This window comes from Crotalus tigris, unplaced genomic scaffold (genome assembly GCF_016545835.1).
Source record: "Crotalus tigris isolate CLP2741 ecotype Arizona unplaced genomic scaffold, ASM1654583v1 scf7180000024339.11422700, whole genome shotgun sequence".
NCBI classification, from domain to species: Eukaryota; Metazoa; Chordata; class Lepidosauria; order Squamata; family Viperidae; genus Crotalus; species Crotalus tigris.
Window position 1 is genome coordinate 6207921 of NW_024100509.1, and position 18411 is coordinate 6226331.

Here is an 18411-nt window from a genome sequence, read left to right on the forward strand (position 1 = left end):
GCCAGCTACAATTTGAATCTGATATAAGAATTAAGGGAAACGGAGAGGAAAATTTTGATGACGTAAACTGACATATGTATGGAAAAGCATACATTGGACTATGTATTACCCAACCACCATGTTGCTTCTTTAATACCTGAAGTTTTGTAAAAATGGAAAATTAATAAAACTTGGGGTTTTTTTTAAAAAAAAAGATGGAGGATGTCAAAGATCAGCAAACCCAATATACTGAGAACTTAGACAATCTAGACAATCAAATAACAACTACAACACCGGATATGACCTTTTATTCTAGCCAGACAAAACTGGAAGAAAAAGAAAACCAGACTGAACTGATGACAAATTCTTTAAATCAAACATTGAGATTTGAACTATTAGGGCAACAATCTAATGATTTCAAAGGGGGCAGTTCCTTTGAAAAATTGATAACTGGATGCTCTCCCTTGATTCAAACAACGTGGGTAGGAATGAAGGGAGACCCATCTGAGGATTTAAAGGCACTGATACGGAAGCCTGCTTGGCACAAAAAGAAAGTTAGGGTTAGATTTAAAAATGGGATTTCCCCCCCCCCCTTTTCCCTTTTTTGCTGACTGATGATGGAACAGCTTAAAATCCTACTTAATGGCCTAAGGAGACTTTTAGAGATATTGATTGATTTAATATCGAGGACTTAGATCTATAAAGGAAATGAAAATTAGCCATTAGATTATAGTTTTGAATTGTAATATGGAAGTGGATTTGTGACAATGAAAGATATTTTACTAATAAATGATGAAGTACTAGGACGAGAAATAGAATATACTTGTGAAATAAAGTAAGAATGTAATTATCTGAATAACGTGTATTTTAGACACGACAATTATTTTGTAATGAAATTAGGGAAATTTGGGTTACCAGAAGTTTAAATATTACGGTTACCAAAGGCTAAATTGGAACACGGTAATTGGAATTAGATAAAACTTAAAAACAGGACTTGGATATGTATAAGCAAAATTATATTGACAAATGTATTGACTGAGCTATAGCTAGAATTGTATTAACTTGAATATGATATAATCATTAAGGGAAATAGGGAATTTTTATTGATGCAACCTGAGATATGTACGAAAGATTCTGTTATTGGACTATTGACTACCCAATCACCATGCTGCTTCCTAAACACTTGATGTAAAATTGAAAAATCAATAAAACTTGTTATAAAAAATCACATAAAGTATTAATATAATGCCTTGGTAAGAGCACACTTGGAATATTGCATCCAGTTTTAGTTATCACAATGTAGAAAAGATGTTGAGATTCTAGAAAGAGTGCAGAGAAGAGCAACAAATATTATTAGGGGATGGAAGCTAAAACGTACGAAGAATGATTGCAAGACTTGGGTATGTCTAGTTTAATGAAAAACACATGATAGCAGTGTTCCAATATCTAGGGCTGCCCACAAAGAAAAGGGTCTATTCTCCAAATCATCAAAAAGCAATGGATGGAAACTAATCAAGGAGAGAACCAATGTAAAACTAAGGAGAAATTTCCTGACAATTAGAACAATTAAGCAATGGAATGACTTGCTTCCAGAAATTGTGGGTGCTCCAACACAGGAGGTTTTAAAGAAGAGATTGGACAACCATTTGTCTGAAATGGTATAAGTTTTCCTGCTTTTTTTTTTATTATTATTAAAAAGTTTTATAAATTTTACAGAAAATAAAAGACAATACAAAAACAAAAAACAACATATACAAATAAAAACAAACATTACCCAACAAAACCCCCCTTCCCCCACCCCTACCCAAACCCCCCCTTCCCCCCCCCAGGGCCTCCCAGAGCAGAATATAGGCTTAATTAAAAAAAGTTAAAAAAATTTATATTTATATAAAAAAATATAAAATAGAATATATATATATATATAAAGTTAAAAATTATGAAAAAACTATATAGTATTTTTTTATATCAAATTTAAATTGTATAAATTTTATCCATTTATCCCAAACAGCAAGAAATTTCTCTTGCGTTTGACCCTTTAAGAAAGCCGAAATCTTTGCCATTTCCGCCAAATAAGACACTTTAAGAAACCATTCCTGCAATGTAGGCAAAGATTCCTTCTTCCAATATTGTCCTACTAACAGCCTCGCAGCTGTAATCAAATTTAACATCAATATAACCTCCTTTGTATCACAATCAATAACTATACCTAACAAAAATAATTGTGGAGTAAATTTTACCCTCCTTTTAAAAATTCTCTGGATATTCCACCATATCTTAATCCAGAATGCTTTTATCTCTCTGCACGACCACCAAATATGATAATAAGTAGCGTCCATACAACCACATCTCCAACATTTAGGTTGTAAGTCAGGGTACATAAAAGACATTTTTTGTGGATCAAGGTGCCATCTATAAAACATTTTATAAAAATTCTCCCTTAAGTTCTGTGCTTGTGTAAATTTGACATTTCTCACCCAAATAGTTTCCCAGGTGTCCAATGGAACTGGCTCACCAAAATTCTGCGCCCATCTAATCATACAATCTTTAATTAGTTCCGTTTCTGAATCCAATTCAACTAAAACCCCATAAATCCTCTTAATGTGGGTTTGTCTTTGATCCTTCACTTGCTTAATAAGATTTTCATCTTCTCTGAGAAAACCCACCTTACAGTCCATCTTCCATCTGTCTAATAATTGCCTATATTGGAACCAAGAATAAATAATATTTTCTTGTGCTAACTCTTCCCGTGATTTTAACTGCCAGTTTTGTCCATCCCATTTAAGTAACTGTCTATAGGACACCATATCCATTTTAACCCCTCTTTTTATTCCTTCTATTGCATGCCAAGGTATAGCCCATAATGGTACTTTGAAATCACTTTTATAATATTTTCTCCAAACCCTAAGTAAAGAAATTCTTAAGATATGAGATTTAAAAGCCCAATCCATTTTTTTATTAAATATTAAATAGGCATGCCACCCAAAAAGTAAATTCCATCCCTCTAAGTGAAGTATATCAGAATTTGTCAAATTTACCCAGTCACTAACTAATGTTAAAACCACCGCATCATAATATAATTTCAAATTCGGCACCTTGAGTCCTCCCCTCTCACGGAAATCTTGCATAATTTTAAATTTAACCCTTGGCTTTTTCCCTGCCCAAATAAATTTATTAAGGCCTTTCTGCCACTCAGTTAAATTGATCTCATTCTTCAAAATCGGTATCATTTGGAACAAAAAGAGAAACTTGGGTAGAATATTCATTTTTATCACTGCAATTCTTCCCATGAGGGATAATTGCAACTTTTCCCAATTCTTCAAGTCTCTCTGTACCCTAACCCACAACCTTTCATAATTATTTTTAAATAATTTTGCATTAGAAACAGATAGCATCACCCCCAAATATTTTACCTTATTAACAATTTCAAAACCCGTCAAATTAACCAAAGTCTGCTTCTCCCGACTAGTCATATTTTTAGGTAAAATTTTAGTCTTATTAACATTAATCTTAAAACCCGAAACCAAACCATAATTATGAATCAACTGTAATAATTTTACTACAGAATAAGTAGGTTGCGACAAAGTAATAACCAAGTCATCCGCAAAAGCTCTTAACTTATACTCTTTTTTATTAACTTCTATTCCTTTAATTTCCTGCGACTCTCGAATTTTGATCAACAGTATTTCCAGTGTTAAGACAAACAGCAACGGTGATAATGGGCAACCCTGTCTAGTACCTTTCTCTATTGTAAAAACCTCTGACAAGCCTCCATTAACGATAAGTTGTGCCGTTTGTTTTTGATATATTACCATAAGAGCTTGCAATATCTTTTCACCAAAATTCATCTCTTCCATTACTCTTAACATAAAATGCCAATTCAATTGATCAAAGGCTTTTTCAGCATCTAAAAATATCAGCCCTGCAGGAACTTGGTTATTTTTATCTAAATATTCTAATAAATTAATAATTTGTCTGACATTATTTTTCATGTACCTTCCAGTTATGAACCCAGATTGATCTTTATGCACAAGGTGGTGCACCACCCTCATAAGCCTATTTACTAAGATTTTTACAAATATCTTATAATCCACATTTAAAAGAGATATAGGCCTATAATTCTTTGGTAAAGTAAGATCTTGATCTTCCTTTGGAATCAATGATATAAAAGCAGTACGCCATGAGGGAGGAATCTCTTGACCCTGTAAAATGCCAAAAAAGATCACCTAATGGTTGAATCATCTCCTCCAATAAAGCTTTATAATAAACAGCTGTTAACCCATCCGTACCCGGTGCTTTCCCTGGTTTCAATTGTTGAATTGCTAGCGAAATTTCCTCCTTAGTAATTAAACCATTAACTTCATGTTTCTGATCCTCTGTCAATTTAGGGAAACTAACCTCGCTTAGATATTTATTTATCTCTAAAATTTGCACATTAGTAGATTTATATAATTTTTGATAATAATCCAAAAAAGATTTCTTAATCAGTTCCTTCTGAGAAACTAATTTACCCTTGTAATTTATTTTATCTATTGTTCTCTGTCTCTGTTTCTTTCTCAATTGATAAGCCAGCCATCTCCCTGGCTTGTTAGCATTACAGAATGTATTTTGTTTCATAAACAATAAATTGGTTGCAGCTTGATCTGCTAACAACATATTAAATTGTGTTCTTAACAACTTTAAGGATTCTTTAATACTTTCATCAGAAGGATTTAAAATCAAAGACTTTTCTTTTAATTTAATTTCATCTTCCAATTCTTTACGTTTCTGAATCTGTTTTTGCTTATGACAGTTATTCATTTTTATCAAAATCCCATGCATAAATGCTTTCCCTGCATCCCATACCATTGACATTGAAGTCCCCTTATACATATTCAAAGCAAAATAATCCTTTAAACACTCCTTTAATTTCTGAACATTTTTTTCTTGTCTAAATAAATTCTCATTCACCCTCCAGGATCTTCTCTCCTCTTTTTCTTGAGTCAACTCCATCCAGACTGGACTATGATCCGTCAAAGACCTAGGGAAAATCTTGACATTCTTTACTCTATTATATAAGTCCGTTGTAATCAAGAAGAAGTCAATTCTTGAGAAGGATTGGTGTCTATCTGAAAAGAAGGTAAAGTCTTTCTCCTCTTGATTACATTCCCGCCAATAGTCCCGTAATTCCCAGTCCTCTTTCATATCAAAAAAGGCTTTAGGTAATTTTGCCTGCTTAAGAAGAGGAGAGGAACCTTTTTTGTCCCTTTGTACATCTAAGACACCGTTCCAATCCCCCATTAGTACCACAGATCTGTAGTCCAGCAGATTTATTTTTTCATGTAAGAGTCTGTAAAATTGTTCCTGTTGCTGATTTGGTGCATATAGTCCCACTATAAGTACTTTCTTACCATATAAGCCCAATTCAACCATCACATATCTCCCTTGGGGGTCAGACTCCACCAGACAAACTGGTAGATTTTGCTTAACATAGATAACAACTCCCCCCTTCTTCCCGGGAGCAGAAGATACGAAGTGAGATCCCAGACGGGCATTAACTAAATATTTCTGATCCTTAAGTAAAATATGAGTTTCCTGTAAGCAAATAACATCATTATTACGTTGCTTCAAATAATAAAAGATTTTTTTCCTTTTCTGAGGAGAATTCAATCCATTAACATTCCAGGTCAAAAACTTTGCCATCTCCCTTGGCCCGCAGCCTGGAGAAGACACCTTGGAGATCTGAAATTGCAACATGTGTTGCATGACTCTTGGGTCTTGCTCCTCCCACCGGCGGTGATACATTTCCAGGAGAAATCTCTTTGGTCTCTTTTTTACGTTGCTCCTTCTCTTTACGTTTATAAGCTGCACGAGTCATTCTCTGCTCTTTAACCTCCGTCTGGCGTTGCCCTTCAGCTTGCAGCATCCCAGCAGAAACCAAACCTAATGCCTCAGACTGCTGCTCCGCCTCTTTGCCACTCAGGGATTTCTGAACAGGTAAAGTTGAGCCTGCACCTAGGACTGAAGTATAGAATTCTCTAGCTTTATCAACCGTATTCAATCTATAATGTGTCCCCGCATGGCTCAAAACAATACCCATCGGGATTTCCCATCTAAATGGCATCGATCTAGCTTTAAGCTCATTAGCTAAGAAAGCAAAATCTTTCCTGATTCTTAAAATTTTTGATGGGATTTCCTTTAGTATGATGACATCTTGGGCAGCTATCTGAAATCTTTTATTATAAAAGGCTTGTATGATCTCATTACGCAGAGACTTCTTCGTAAAATAAATCACCACATCTCTAGGCAAATTCTTCTGCTTAGCAATCCAAGAGTTAAGCCTGTACACTTTTTCAACTTCTCTGCGTAATTCTCCTTTGTCCATATCCAAAACCACAGCCAAATCAGTAAGGACCACCTCCATCAGATCTTGATTCATATCTTCCTTGAGGCCTCTAATCCTCAAGGCATATTCCATCTGCCTATACTGAAACATCAGAATATCTTCTTGTGAAGTCTCCACCTTCCTTTCCACATCTTGAATTTTATCATCAAAGGAATCAACTTTATCTTCAACTTCCTCGAGTCTTGCATCCAGCTTAACCACCACTGTAGCCAAACCTGAGACTGCTGCAAGTATATCTTGTCGCAAAATATTATTGTTATTTTCCAATTGATCCTTTATCCCACTTATCTCTTCTTTGAAGTCAGATTTAATTTCTGATTTAAGCTGTGTAGAAAATTGCTTCATTTCCTCTCTCATTTGAGCTACAGCCTCTCCCATTATACCTCTAACCTCTTGTGCTGAAAGTCCAGGCAAAGGAGGGGAGGGTGGTGGCTGTGCCGGTGGTGCATGTTTAAGTTGTTGTTGTGGTTGTGCAGTAGAAGTTATAGGGGAGGAAATCACCTTGGATGTTGTAGAAGGCGGCTGTCTCTTTGAAGCCATTTTAAATGACACAGTTCTCACTTCCCTTTCCCCCCCCCCAAAAAAAAAAGAAATGAGGGGGAAAGAGAAAAATTTTTACTTTTAAAAGAGGCAGCAAAAACACTATAATCCTTGAAAATCCAGAGAAAAAAGACCAGGAAAAAAAATCAAAAAAGAGAATTCAATACCAAAAGCAAAAGTAAAGTCCAGTCCTTAAAAGGAGAAAGTGAAACAAAAGACAAAGGAAAAAAAAACTCCGTCACTTTCAAAACGCCATCTTAATTCCTTCTCCACAATAATAAAAAGAAAAAAAAAGGAGAAATAATCAAAACTAAATAAAAAAAAAATAAACACCTAAATTATATAAGAAAAAATCCTTTAAACTGCTCTGTCCGGTTTTTTAGGAATTACTCACCAACTCTCTATAAGCACGGAGATAGAAGCGGCAGTTTCTTTTGCTTCCTAGGAAGCAAAAACAGCTGGGAGGCGGAGACAACAAGAGCTCCGAGGGAACACTCCTTTCACCCCCTCTAGAATTAAATCCAGAGAGGGTTCAGGGGTTCTACCTCTACTCTTGTACTCTCTGTCCCTTCCCTTTGCCCGGGAAGGGAATTCCGAGCCGCGGGCCAGCTGATGCGCGCTGCGCTCCGTGGCTCTAATACTTTCCCAGCTGGACGGCTAGAGGATAGCCGCCATCGCTGTCGCTCCGTACCGGAAGCTCTCCAAGTTTTCCTGCTTGAGTAGGGGGTTCGACTAGGAGACCTCCCTCATCCCTTCCAACTCTGTTATTCTGATAAAATTATAATATTGTAGAAGAAGGAGTGGCAGTACCTGGGGGCAGAGTCAAAAGAGGAATTAACCTAGAATCCCTACATAGCCACAAACGAACCAATTCCACCCCCTCTTGAATTTTGTTGGCCCTTACCTAGTTCCAAAATACTGCTAACCATTAGTTGAGTAGATTTATGTGCATAGGCATGATAAGTAATAAATCAATGTAACTGGAACTTCATGTGTGGTCCTGATCTTTTGCATCTGATAGTATCTCACATTTAACTTTTGTCTATTATTTCTGTATAAAGTGCTTCTTGCACTAAGATCCATAAAGGTAGAGGAGGGAACTAGAAGTAAAGCTTTACTGGACCTAATTCTTACTAATAGAGAAGAAGTGATAGAGGGAGTTGAAACTGCTAGAGCCTTGGTGAATGTGACCATATCATACTGGAATTCAATATAATGCAAACACAAGCAATAGAAAATAATCCAACCAGTGTCTTAAACTTCAAAAGAGAGAACCTAGGAAAGATTCCATGGATGAAAATCCTAAAGGGGAAAACAACTCATGAAGTGTGAGAAACTCTGAAAAATGCAATCATAAAAGCCCAGTCCAGCACAATACCACTGAAAAAGAAAAATTTAAGAAGAAACCAGCATGGCTGCACAAAGATCTGTCTGACAAACTGAAAGACAAAAAGGACAAGTACAAAAAATGGAAAGAGAGGCACATAACTAAAGCTGATTATCAGTAGACAGCCAGAACATGCCAAGATGAAGTCAGGAAAGCAAAGGCTCAGAATGAACAAAGACTTGCAACATCAAGGACAATAAAAAAGTTTCTTTCAACATATTAATAACAAGAAAAAAGTCAAGGAACCTGTAGGTCCACTAAAGAGAGAAGATGGCAAGAAAGTAACAGGCAACAGGGAGAAAGCAGAGCAGCTTAACTCATTCTTTGCATCAGTCTTCACACAAAAAGAAATTATAGCTCAACATACTAAAAAAACTACTGCAAAAGATAAACTAGAAACAAAAATTAAGAAAATGGTAAGAGAACACCTATCCGACCTTGACGAATATAAATCACCGGGACCCAACAGATTACATCCCAGAGTTCTGAAGGAGCTGGCAGATATTATCTCAGAAAAATTGCACCATATCTTTCAAAAATCCTAGAGTACCGGGGAAGTACCTGAGGATTGGAAAAGGGCTGATGTGGTTCCCATCTTCAAGAAAGGGGGAAAAACAGAACAAGGAAACTACCTATCAATCAGTCTAACATCCATACCTGGGAAGATACTGGAAAAGATAATCAAAAAACAGATCTGCAAACAACTAGAACCAAACAAAGTTATAACTAGTAGCCAGTACGCATTTGTTAAAAACAAATCATGCCAAAACAATCTTATTTCATTCTTTGATAAAGTGACTAAATTAGTAGACCAGTGAAATGCTGTGGATATAGTATACTTAGGTTTCAGTAAGGTATTTGACGAAGTATACTGCTTGGTAAGCTAGAAAAAAGGGGAATAGACACTATCACCACCAGATGTTTATAGCTGGCTGACAAACCGTACTCAACAAATAGTCCTCAGTGGTACTACATCCACATGGAGAGAAGCAGTGGGGTACCACAAGGCTCCATCTTAGGCTCAGTACTCTTCAATATCTTCATAAATGACTTAGATGAGGGAATAGAAAGGGAACTCATTAAATTTGCAGATTACACTAAACTGGCAGGAATAGCCAATACTCCAGAAGACAAGCTCAGGATCCAAAAAGACCTTGACAAATTTGAACATCGGCCCTATCCAACAAAATGAATTTTAATGTTGAAAAAAGCAAAGTTTTATATTTAGGCAGAGAAAATCAAGGTATAAGTACAGATTAGGCTCAAAAACAATAATTTTGAGAGGGACCTTGATGTTCTAGTGGATGATCACTTGAATATGAGCCAGCAGTGTGCAGCAGCAGCCAAAAAAGCTAATACAATCCTGGGTTGTATAAACAGAGGCATAGAATCAAGATCATGCGAAGTATTAATATCACTTTATAAAACCCTAGTAAGACCACACCTGGAATACTACAGCCAGTTTTGGTCACCACACTACAACAAAGATGTTGAGACTTCCAACGTTCAAAGAATAACAACTAAGATGATCAAAGACCTGGAGACTAAATTAGATGAAGAACGGCTGCAGGCTTGAGTTTGGCTAGTCTAAAGAAAAGAAGAAATAGGGGTAACATGATAGAAGTATTCCAGTATTTGAGGGGCTGCCACAAAGAAGAGGGCATCAAATTATTCTCCAAAGCATCAAAGGCCAGGATAAGAAACAATGGTTGGAAAGAGAGAAGACCAAAGAGAGAAGCAACCTGGAATTAAGGAGGAACTTCATAACAGTGAGGACAGTTAACCAGTAGAACAGCTTGCCTTCAGAAATTGTGGATGCTCCATCACTGGAGACTAGACAATCACTTGTCTGAAATGGTATTGGTTTTCCTACTTGAGCAGGGGGCTGGTCTAGAAGACCTCCAAGATCCCTTCCAGCTCTATTCTATTCTATTTGGTGCACAACCTGGATTTTTATCTATTCTCAATATGGCACAATTAACAATTGATTTTTAAATTCTACATTAAACTTGACGTTATTGTGCCAGAAATATTCATACCACCCACAACTCAGTTAATGTTCTTACAATTCTAAAATTGTAAGATTTAGGATATATATTGTTATATACAATAAATTAAGACTGAGCATTTTAGTATAGTTGTTTTTAGTTGCAAAGTCGTGTCTGACCCATCGCGACCCTATGGACAACATTCCTCCAGGCCTTCCTGTCCTCTACCATCTTCTGGAGTTCATTTAAGCTCACGCCTACTGCTTCAGTGACGACATCCAACCACCTCATTCTCTGTTGTCCCTTTCTTCTATTGCCCTCAATCTTTCCCAGCATTAGGCTCTTTTCCAGTGAGTCCTTCCTGCTCATTAGGTGGCCCAAGTACTTGAGTTTCAACTTCAGGATCTGGCCTTCTAAAGAGCACTCAGAGTTGATCTCCTCTAAGACTGATCGGTTTGATCGCCTTGCAGTCCAGGGAACTCGCAGGAGTCTTCTCCAGCACTATAGTTCAAAGGCCTCAGTTCTTTTGCGCTCAGCCTCTCTTATGGTCCAACTTTCACAACCAGACATTGCAACTGGGAAAACCATGGTCTTGACTATATGTATTTTGTTGGCAGGGTGATGTCTCTGCTTTTTAGTATAGTAGTTTTAGTATAGTAGTTCTTTTTAAAAATAGATAATTAAACGAGTTCAACTATACCATAAAATGAGATAGTGGATGCAGAAAAGTCAGGCGGAATCTGAAGGTCTTGCACAAAGTTCAAAGCAATTATTTCATTTCCCCCCCCAAACCCAACACCCTTGACCAGACCACCGGCAGCCAATATGATGCTGCAGAGATATTAAGAGAACTTGAGGTACTGGGTAGATAACAGGTTACTCTCGGGGCATGACGACCTTGGAACTAGGCTGGAACCAGCTGAGAAGGAATCTGCTTCTTCTCTGAAGACAGTCACTCTCCCTAATTCGCAAGTAGTTACAGCAAAAATGAAAGCGTACCAAGAATGCCAGAAGCCTTCCCTCTCCATCCAACAGAATGGCAGGACACCTGCATGGTGGACCTGACAGCAGTTGTTATATTAGTATCATGGTTATTAAATGACTCTGGATTCCCCATTGACTTTGCTTGTCAGACGGTAGCAAAAGATAATCACATAAGCCCAGGACACTGCAACTGTCAAAAATAGTCATAAGTCACTTTCAGTGTCGTAACTTTGAATGATCACTAAATGAATTGTTGTAAATCAAGGACTATGTGTACATAGCATTAAAAAACCCTACCCAATATGTAAAATGGTGACTAGACACATTGATTAAACAACCCAAATGGGAATCCACTCAATGGACCAAATGCCTAGGGGGAAAGTCAAGTATATTGCTTGTCAAGATTTGTGGCATTTTTTTATAAAGTAGATTTTTGAACAAAACTTATTTTTAAATACTTTTTATATTTATAACTTCTTTTTGTTCTCCTTCTTTTAGTATCTTCATAGTTACTAATTTTGAATAATATTGAATATTAATTTCTTCACATTCTTTCATGAATCTGTCCTTTTTGTTAATTTATTTAGAAATGCTAGAAAAAGATTAGTTGCAGCTTGGATAGGATTGTTGGCTTTACAGATCTGAACTTGCTTGTTTTCTTGCAGACATTTCATTACCCAAACTAGGTAACATCATCAGTGCCAGTCCTGATGATGTTACCTAGTTTGGGTAATGAAACTTCTGTAAGAAAACAAGCTCAGAGAACACCAAGGACCCTTCATAAATGAATGTGCGAGTTATTAGATGGAACATGGGGTGTCTTGGTGGGCTGCCTGTGCCTCCAGCCTCCCAAGGCATTCCCCCACCCTGAGATACCTCGTGCTCTACTTCCTACCATTTGGGGTCCCCAGAGCTGCTTGAGTCCCCTCCACACCACCTCCATCACTGATCTCCAGAGCTCAAAAGGTTGAATAAGGAAGGAGGATAGGATGCTCCATTGCTGTGCCATGTGGCAGAGTTACGGAAGTGGCCATTTTTTTCTGGAACACTGGCGAAATCTTAGCCATCCTTACAAGGCATTAGCATGCACTGCTAAAGCTTGGGGAAAAGCAGCTATTGCTTGCAAGCTGAAACCTTTGCCTCCCTTCCCAAGACATTTATATAACAGTATGTGGCTTAAGCTTGGGGGAAAAAAGAAAGCCTTTGCTTTGGCACTTCTAGAGTTGCAGTACTGATAAAAGGGAAGCTGTGTGCTTTAGGCTTTGTCTGCATCCTTCGTTGTCAGGATGAAGGGGGGGAGGGGAGAGACATCTCAAGTTTTAGCAGTTTGTCTTGTTGCATCTTCCCAAAACCCTGTTGGCCAAAATGAAAGAACAGTGTTTCTTCCTCCTCCGTGCAAGCAGTGCCTTTGCTTTTGCAAGGAGCCAGGTTGCTTCCCTTCGCTCAGTGAGGAATATGGATTTAAAGGGCATCTTCTGGATGAACAGCTTTTCTAAAGCAGAGGCCAGACTCTGCAGGGAGAGTGACTCCTACATGGGCGAAACAGAATGAGTTCCTGCTGGTATTCCTCTTGTAGTGTTTCAAAAATTCCTAACTCAGGACTTCGTATGCTGTTCTCTGCAGCTCAGTAGTACTGAAAAATTGCTACCATGATGCAACAACAGGAGCTGGGCTGACTTCACAGGCAGGTTTCTTCAGGAGTAAGATGTACTGGGTTGGAGAAGTTTATGCTTTGAGCAAGTTCAACTCTTGTGCGCACAAGCAAGTTCCTTGGCTTTTCCACCCCTTCCTTCCGGGTGACTTTTGAGGACTTAAAAGGGAAATGTGTTTCTCTCTTCCTCAACTATGGCAAGTGCCTGCCTTCCTTGAGGCCTTGGGAAGGAAGGCTAGGATTTCACCAGCATCTCAAAAACAATGGCCACTTACGGAATTTTGGCATGTGGCCCAGCAATGGAGCATCCTGTCTCCTATACCCCAAACTCTTGAGCTCTGAAGATCTTGGAAAGATGAGTGATTGGTGATATGGGATGGGGAGGAGCGGAGCTGGAGCCCAGTGGGCTGGCAGAGCAGGCCCTATGCCTGTGAGGACCTGCAGCATCTTGGCACTTGGTCATAAGAATGAATGACCACAGGAGTGCTGCGACAGTCAAAACTTTGGGACTGGGTCATAAGTACTTTGGGGGGTATTGTCATAACTTTGAACCATTACTAAGTAAGCTGTCATAACTCAAGGGCTACCTCTATGTATGTATGTATGTATCTATGCATGTATTATTTAATTATTTAGTAAGGAAAAATAAAAGGGTTGGGAAGGAGTGTCCACCATCTACAATGTAATCAGATATGTGATACATTACTCAGCTAATTTAATTTTTCATCTTTTCAAAAAATCAGGCATTTGGAGCAGAGATATCAGATATAAAAGCAATCTTCCATTAACTGAGATAAACAAGATCCTGAAGAATTTGGAAAGCAAGAAACTCATTAAAGCTGTAAAGTCTGTAGCAGTGAGTATATCTATAATTTTCAAGTAACTCAGTGATCTTATTTTTCAATATTATAATATTTGCAGTATTTTTACATTTGCAATAACCTTCCAACACAAATTGTTCTTTTTAATGAACTTTTTGTAAACATTACAAACTTTTTATAAATTGTATCTTTCGTGAAATTATTGGTTTTTCTTATGATGTAATATGCTTTTGGGTAATTTCACAAAATGTATTAACAACTGTTTTAGAAAGCCATTTAATGTACACTGGACAACTCATGACCTGTTGGGTCACACTTGTTTTCACATATAATATAGCATATAATTTCACATATAATTTACTTCTCTCACAGCCCTCATCAGATCTCTGATGAAGCCTCTTCCTCTTCCTTGGTTGACCATAAAACTGTTTGCCATTTTGCTGGGGAAAGAGGGAGAAAGCTGTAGATCAGGAGGAAAACAACCCCGCTCCCACCCCACTGTGTCCCGATGGCCCCCTCCCCTCTAGGAAGGAAGAGGACTCACCTGTTGACTACTGGTATTCTCCAGTCGGATATATCTTGCCATCAGACATCCAAGTCACTCCCTTATTCTTCCCTTTCTGCCCACTGCCAATTAAGAGATTTCAGGTTTTGGCCTCATTCCAAAACGGCCACTGTTTGCCTGTCAAGCTTTGCCACCAGCCAATTGGGCACAGAGACCAACATGAGGTGGGAAAGCGAATGGTAATATTTATCAGTTTCCCTTGCACCACACAACTTATGTGTTTCTGGAAGTATAATTGGAAAATAATTGCAAATCACGATCATGTGATCATGACTTTCCACAGTGACACTGACTATCAGTGTGAATACAACTGGTGTGAAAGTCTTTGAAATTTCAATTACATGAGAATAATGGGCCCTGGATTTTGTATATATTCTTTAAGTTAGCGGATTTGAGGTATCTTGATATTTGCACTATGATGCGCTGTTGGCAAATTGAAGATTACAGACAAACAAGAGAATTTTAGTATTATATAGATAAATAACAATGAATGCTTATCTTATCATATTGAGAAAGTTTTGAAAGGATAGATCATTCTTCCAATACAGGGGTGTAAAACTCAGCTTCATTGAGGGCCGCATCAGCATTACGGTTGCCCTCGGGGGGCCGGGTGGGTATGGCCAGAGTGGATGCAGCCTACTGGGTAGACTTGGATGGAGTGGGTGTGGCCTACTGGGTGGGCATGGCCAGCTCTACATCGTTTGTGTCAAGGGTGCCTGTGGGGGCCTGGGCAGGAATGGGACAGATCTGAGGGTCTCTGGCAGAAGGGGGTGGGACCAGGGCAAGTGCCAAGGCATGGTCCACTGAAGGAACCTCACTGTTCCTCTCAGGCCATGCGGGGGAGACCAGATGGTCGTGTGGGCTGCCCGGAGCCCTTGGCAACAGAGGTCAAACACCCAGCCTGGCCCTCGAGCACTCGCGGCATCAAGCCCAGCCCTTTCCCAAGGGGGCGCCCAGCTGCACTTACCTCCTCCTCAAGGCTGCTGCTGCTGTGCTTGCTCTCCTTAGCCAGGTTGCTCATGATGGGTACGAGGGCAAAGTCAGAGGGAGGCCCATTCCCTCTCCATGGGAGGAGACCCAGCTTTGTATCCAAAGCTTCCTTAGCAATAGGATGGGCGACCCCAGGATAGGCGAGGAGGAGGGGGCCAGGATGATAGGCCAGGAGGAGGGGGCAAAGCGATAGTGAAAGGGCAGCAGGGCAGGACTAAGGCAAGGCTTCCCTCAGACCCTCCCTCTCCTTCTTTCCTTCCCTCCTTCCCTCCTTCCTAAGTATAGAGTGGTGGGAAAATATTTGAGATGAGGGAGGGAGAAACACAGCTGGGGAAGTGTCACCCTTCGTGAGGAATGAAGAAATGCACCATCGTCTGGAAGTGGCCAGCACATGGCCCTCACCTACTTCACATATCTGGCTTGGTGGGCTCTGGCGGAGGGGATGCCAGGAGCAGCGTGAGAGTCAACATTACCTGCGCAATGCTGCCCAGACCCCAGCCTGCCCAGTTTCAGCAGGCAGCGGGGCGCTCTCCTCACAGCGCCATGAGGCTGAACCAGGCGGTGCAAATCCAAAAAGAATTGCGATACCACCCAGCCCCCAGCCTGCCCGGTTTCAGCAGGCAGCGGGCGCTCTCCTCACAGCGCTGACAGGTTGAGCTGGGCGATGCGAAGCTCTCCAGCTTTATACCTTGCTGCCTGCTGAAACTGGGCAGGCTGGGGGCTAGGCAGCATTGCACTTCTCTTCAGATTCGCGTCACCCAGCTCGGCGCTGCGAGGAGAGCGCCCCCTGCCTGCTGAAACCCCTCCCCCAGAGCCCATCAAGCCAGATATGTGAAGTAAGCGAGGGCCATTTGCTGGCCACTTCCAAGCGATGGTGCATTTCTTCATTCCTCACAAAGGGTGACACCTCCCCAGCATGCACCCAGGGGGCGGGGCCGACGTGGCAGGGGCTGATTCCTCTGTTTCCAGACAGCCTTGTGGAGCTAAGACTGAATGCATTTCAGCACAGATGACCACCACCAAATTGTACATTGGCTCCCGGCCGGCCAGGGCCAAGGCAGCGGGGGCCATTCCCTCACTGTTTCCAGGATGGCTTCGCGGGCCACATGAAAACACTTAACGGGCTGCATCCGGCCCCCAGGCCTTGTGTTTGACATGTCTATTCTAATACATCTTTTTATTCCATCATCACAATATTTAGTGAAACATGTAAGCTTGATAGCTAAAGGCTGTACTTTAATCCAAGAAATGTCAGTCCCCCAGCCCGTTCTCATCTTCTGAAGATAGAATTAATAATTCTATAATATTTTTTGAGGTGCAAAATAACAGAGTTGGAAGGGACCTTGGTGATCTTCTAGTCCAACCCCCTACTCAACCAGGAGACCTATACCATCAGATAGATGGCTGCCCAATCTCTTCTTAAAAACCTCCAGTGATGGAGCACCAACAACTTCTGGAGACAAGCTCTTCCACTGATTAATTGTAATTAATCTTTGACAGTCACTCATCTGTTGCTTTTTGTCTGCCCTCATGTGGTTTGGAGAATAGGTTAACTCTCTCTTCTTTGTGACACCCCCAATATTGGAATACCATCATGTCAGCCCTTGTCATTCTCTTCATTAGACAAGATATATCTAGTTCCCCAAACCATTCATCATATGGTTCAGCCTGCAGTCCCCTAACCGTTTTTGTTCCTTTTCTCTGCGCTCTTTCTAGAGTCTCAAAATCTTTTTGTATCATGGTGACCAGAACTGGACACAGTGTTCTAAGTGTGGTCTTAATAAGTGTGGTTAAAACAGTACTAACACGTCACATGATCTTGATACTATCTCTCTGTTGATGCAGCTTAGGACTGCATTGCCTTTTTTGGCAGCTGCAGCACACTGCTGGCTCATACTTGTGGTTGTGCCATCTATACCTGTGCATTTTGGTTTTTTGCCTAAGTGTAAGACCCAACTTTTCTCATCACTGAATTACATTTTGTTGGATAGGGCCCAGTGTTCACGTCTGTCAAGATTCTTCTCCATTTTGAGTCTATCTTCTAAAATGTTGACTATTCCCCCAGCTTGGTGTCATTTGCACATTTTGAGTTCCTCTTCTTTCCCTTATCTAGATGATTTGTGAAGATGTTGAACAGTACTGGGCCCAAAACAGTACTTTGAGGTGCCTTACTACATATGTCCCTCCATTTAAATGTAGTTCCATTGAGGACTACAGGCTGAGTACATTGGTCAGCCAATGGTAAATCTACATGTTTCTATCTTACCTAGAAATAAGCTATGATCTACTTTGTTAAATATCTTACTGAAGTCTACGTAAACTGTATCCACAGCATTTCTCCAACCCATTAATTTAGTGGATACCCCCAATGACTAGCATGACTGAAGATTATAATAGAATTTACTCATGGTTAAGTGGGCCCAAACAGCTCCTGCCATATCCTGCTTGTTACCATCATAAAGTTAGCCATTTGATTTATAAAAATATCTCAAATTTTATTTTCTGAGAATGAATAGCATCCAGACTATTATAATTTAACCTGCTTCTGAAAAAAATTGTAGATGGGAGAATAGAGATAGCAATGTATTATCAGTATAATGAAGTAGATCCTATCTTCTTCCACAGAATTTCCTTTCCACAATATTTTATCCTTGTCCAAAATACTGCAAAAAGGGCATCATAAAAATATAGCCACCCAGGTTACAAGTGACAGGTCTACAATAATGTGGCTTAAACTAAAGAATGAAATCAGGAAGAATATAGCCACATAAAATACAAAAGTAGGAAATTAAGAAAAATAAAAGACTAAATGAAGGGAATAATCTATTTTAAATCTCATACTTATATTTCATTTTTTATTCCATCACCAAAGTGTTTAGTAAGCCATAGTTATTCCCTTGCTTCATTTTCTTGCAAAACCTAGTGTACCTATTCTTAGCATATATGTATACTGGTGAATCATAATTATAGCTCTGACTGGGATAGAATAGAATAGAATAGAATAGAATAGAATAGAATAGAATAGAATAGAATAGAATAGAATAGAATAGAATAGAATAGAATAGAATAGAATAGAATACTTGTACTTGTACTTGTACTTGTACTTGTACTTTTTGTCTTTCAG

At 39.4% G+C, this 18411-nt stretch overlaps 1 protein-coding gene across 3 annotated transcripts in view; it reads left to right on the forward strand.

Moving 5' to 3' along the window:
• The window catches only part of POLR3F (RNA polymerase III subunit F), a 54472-nt gene that overhangs the window by 15127 nt on the left and 20934 nt on the right, over positions 1-18411 (forward strand). For all 3 annotated transcript variants that reach the window (XR_005554630.1, XM_039326167.1, XM_039326166.1), the window contains exon 5: positions 13655-13767. Coding sequence is in view for 2 of the 3 variants with exons in the window: in XM_039326167.1 (XP_039182101.1) it covers positions 13655-13767 (113 nt within the window). In the remaining variant the exon portion in view is untranslated. The remainder of the gene's footprint in view (positions 1-13654; positions 13768-18411) is intronic.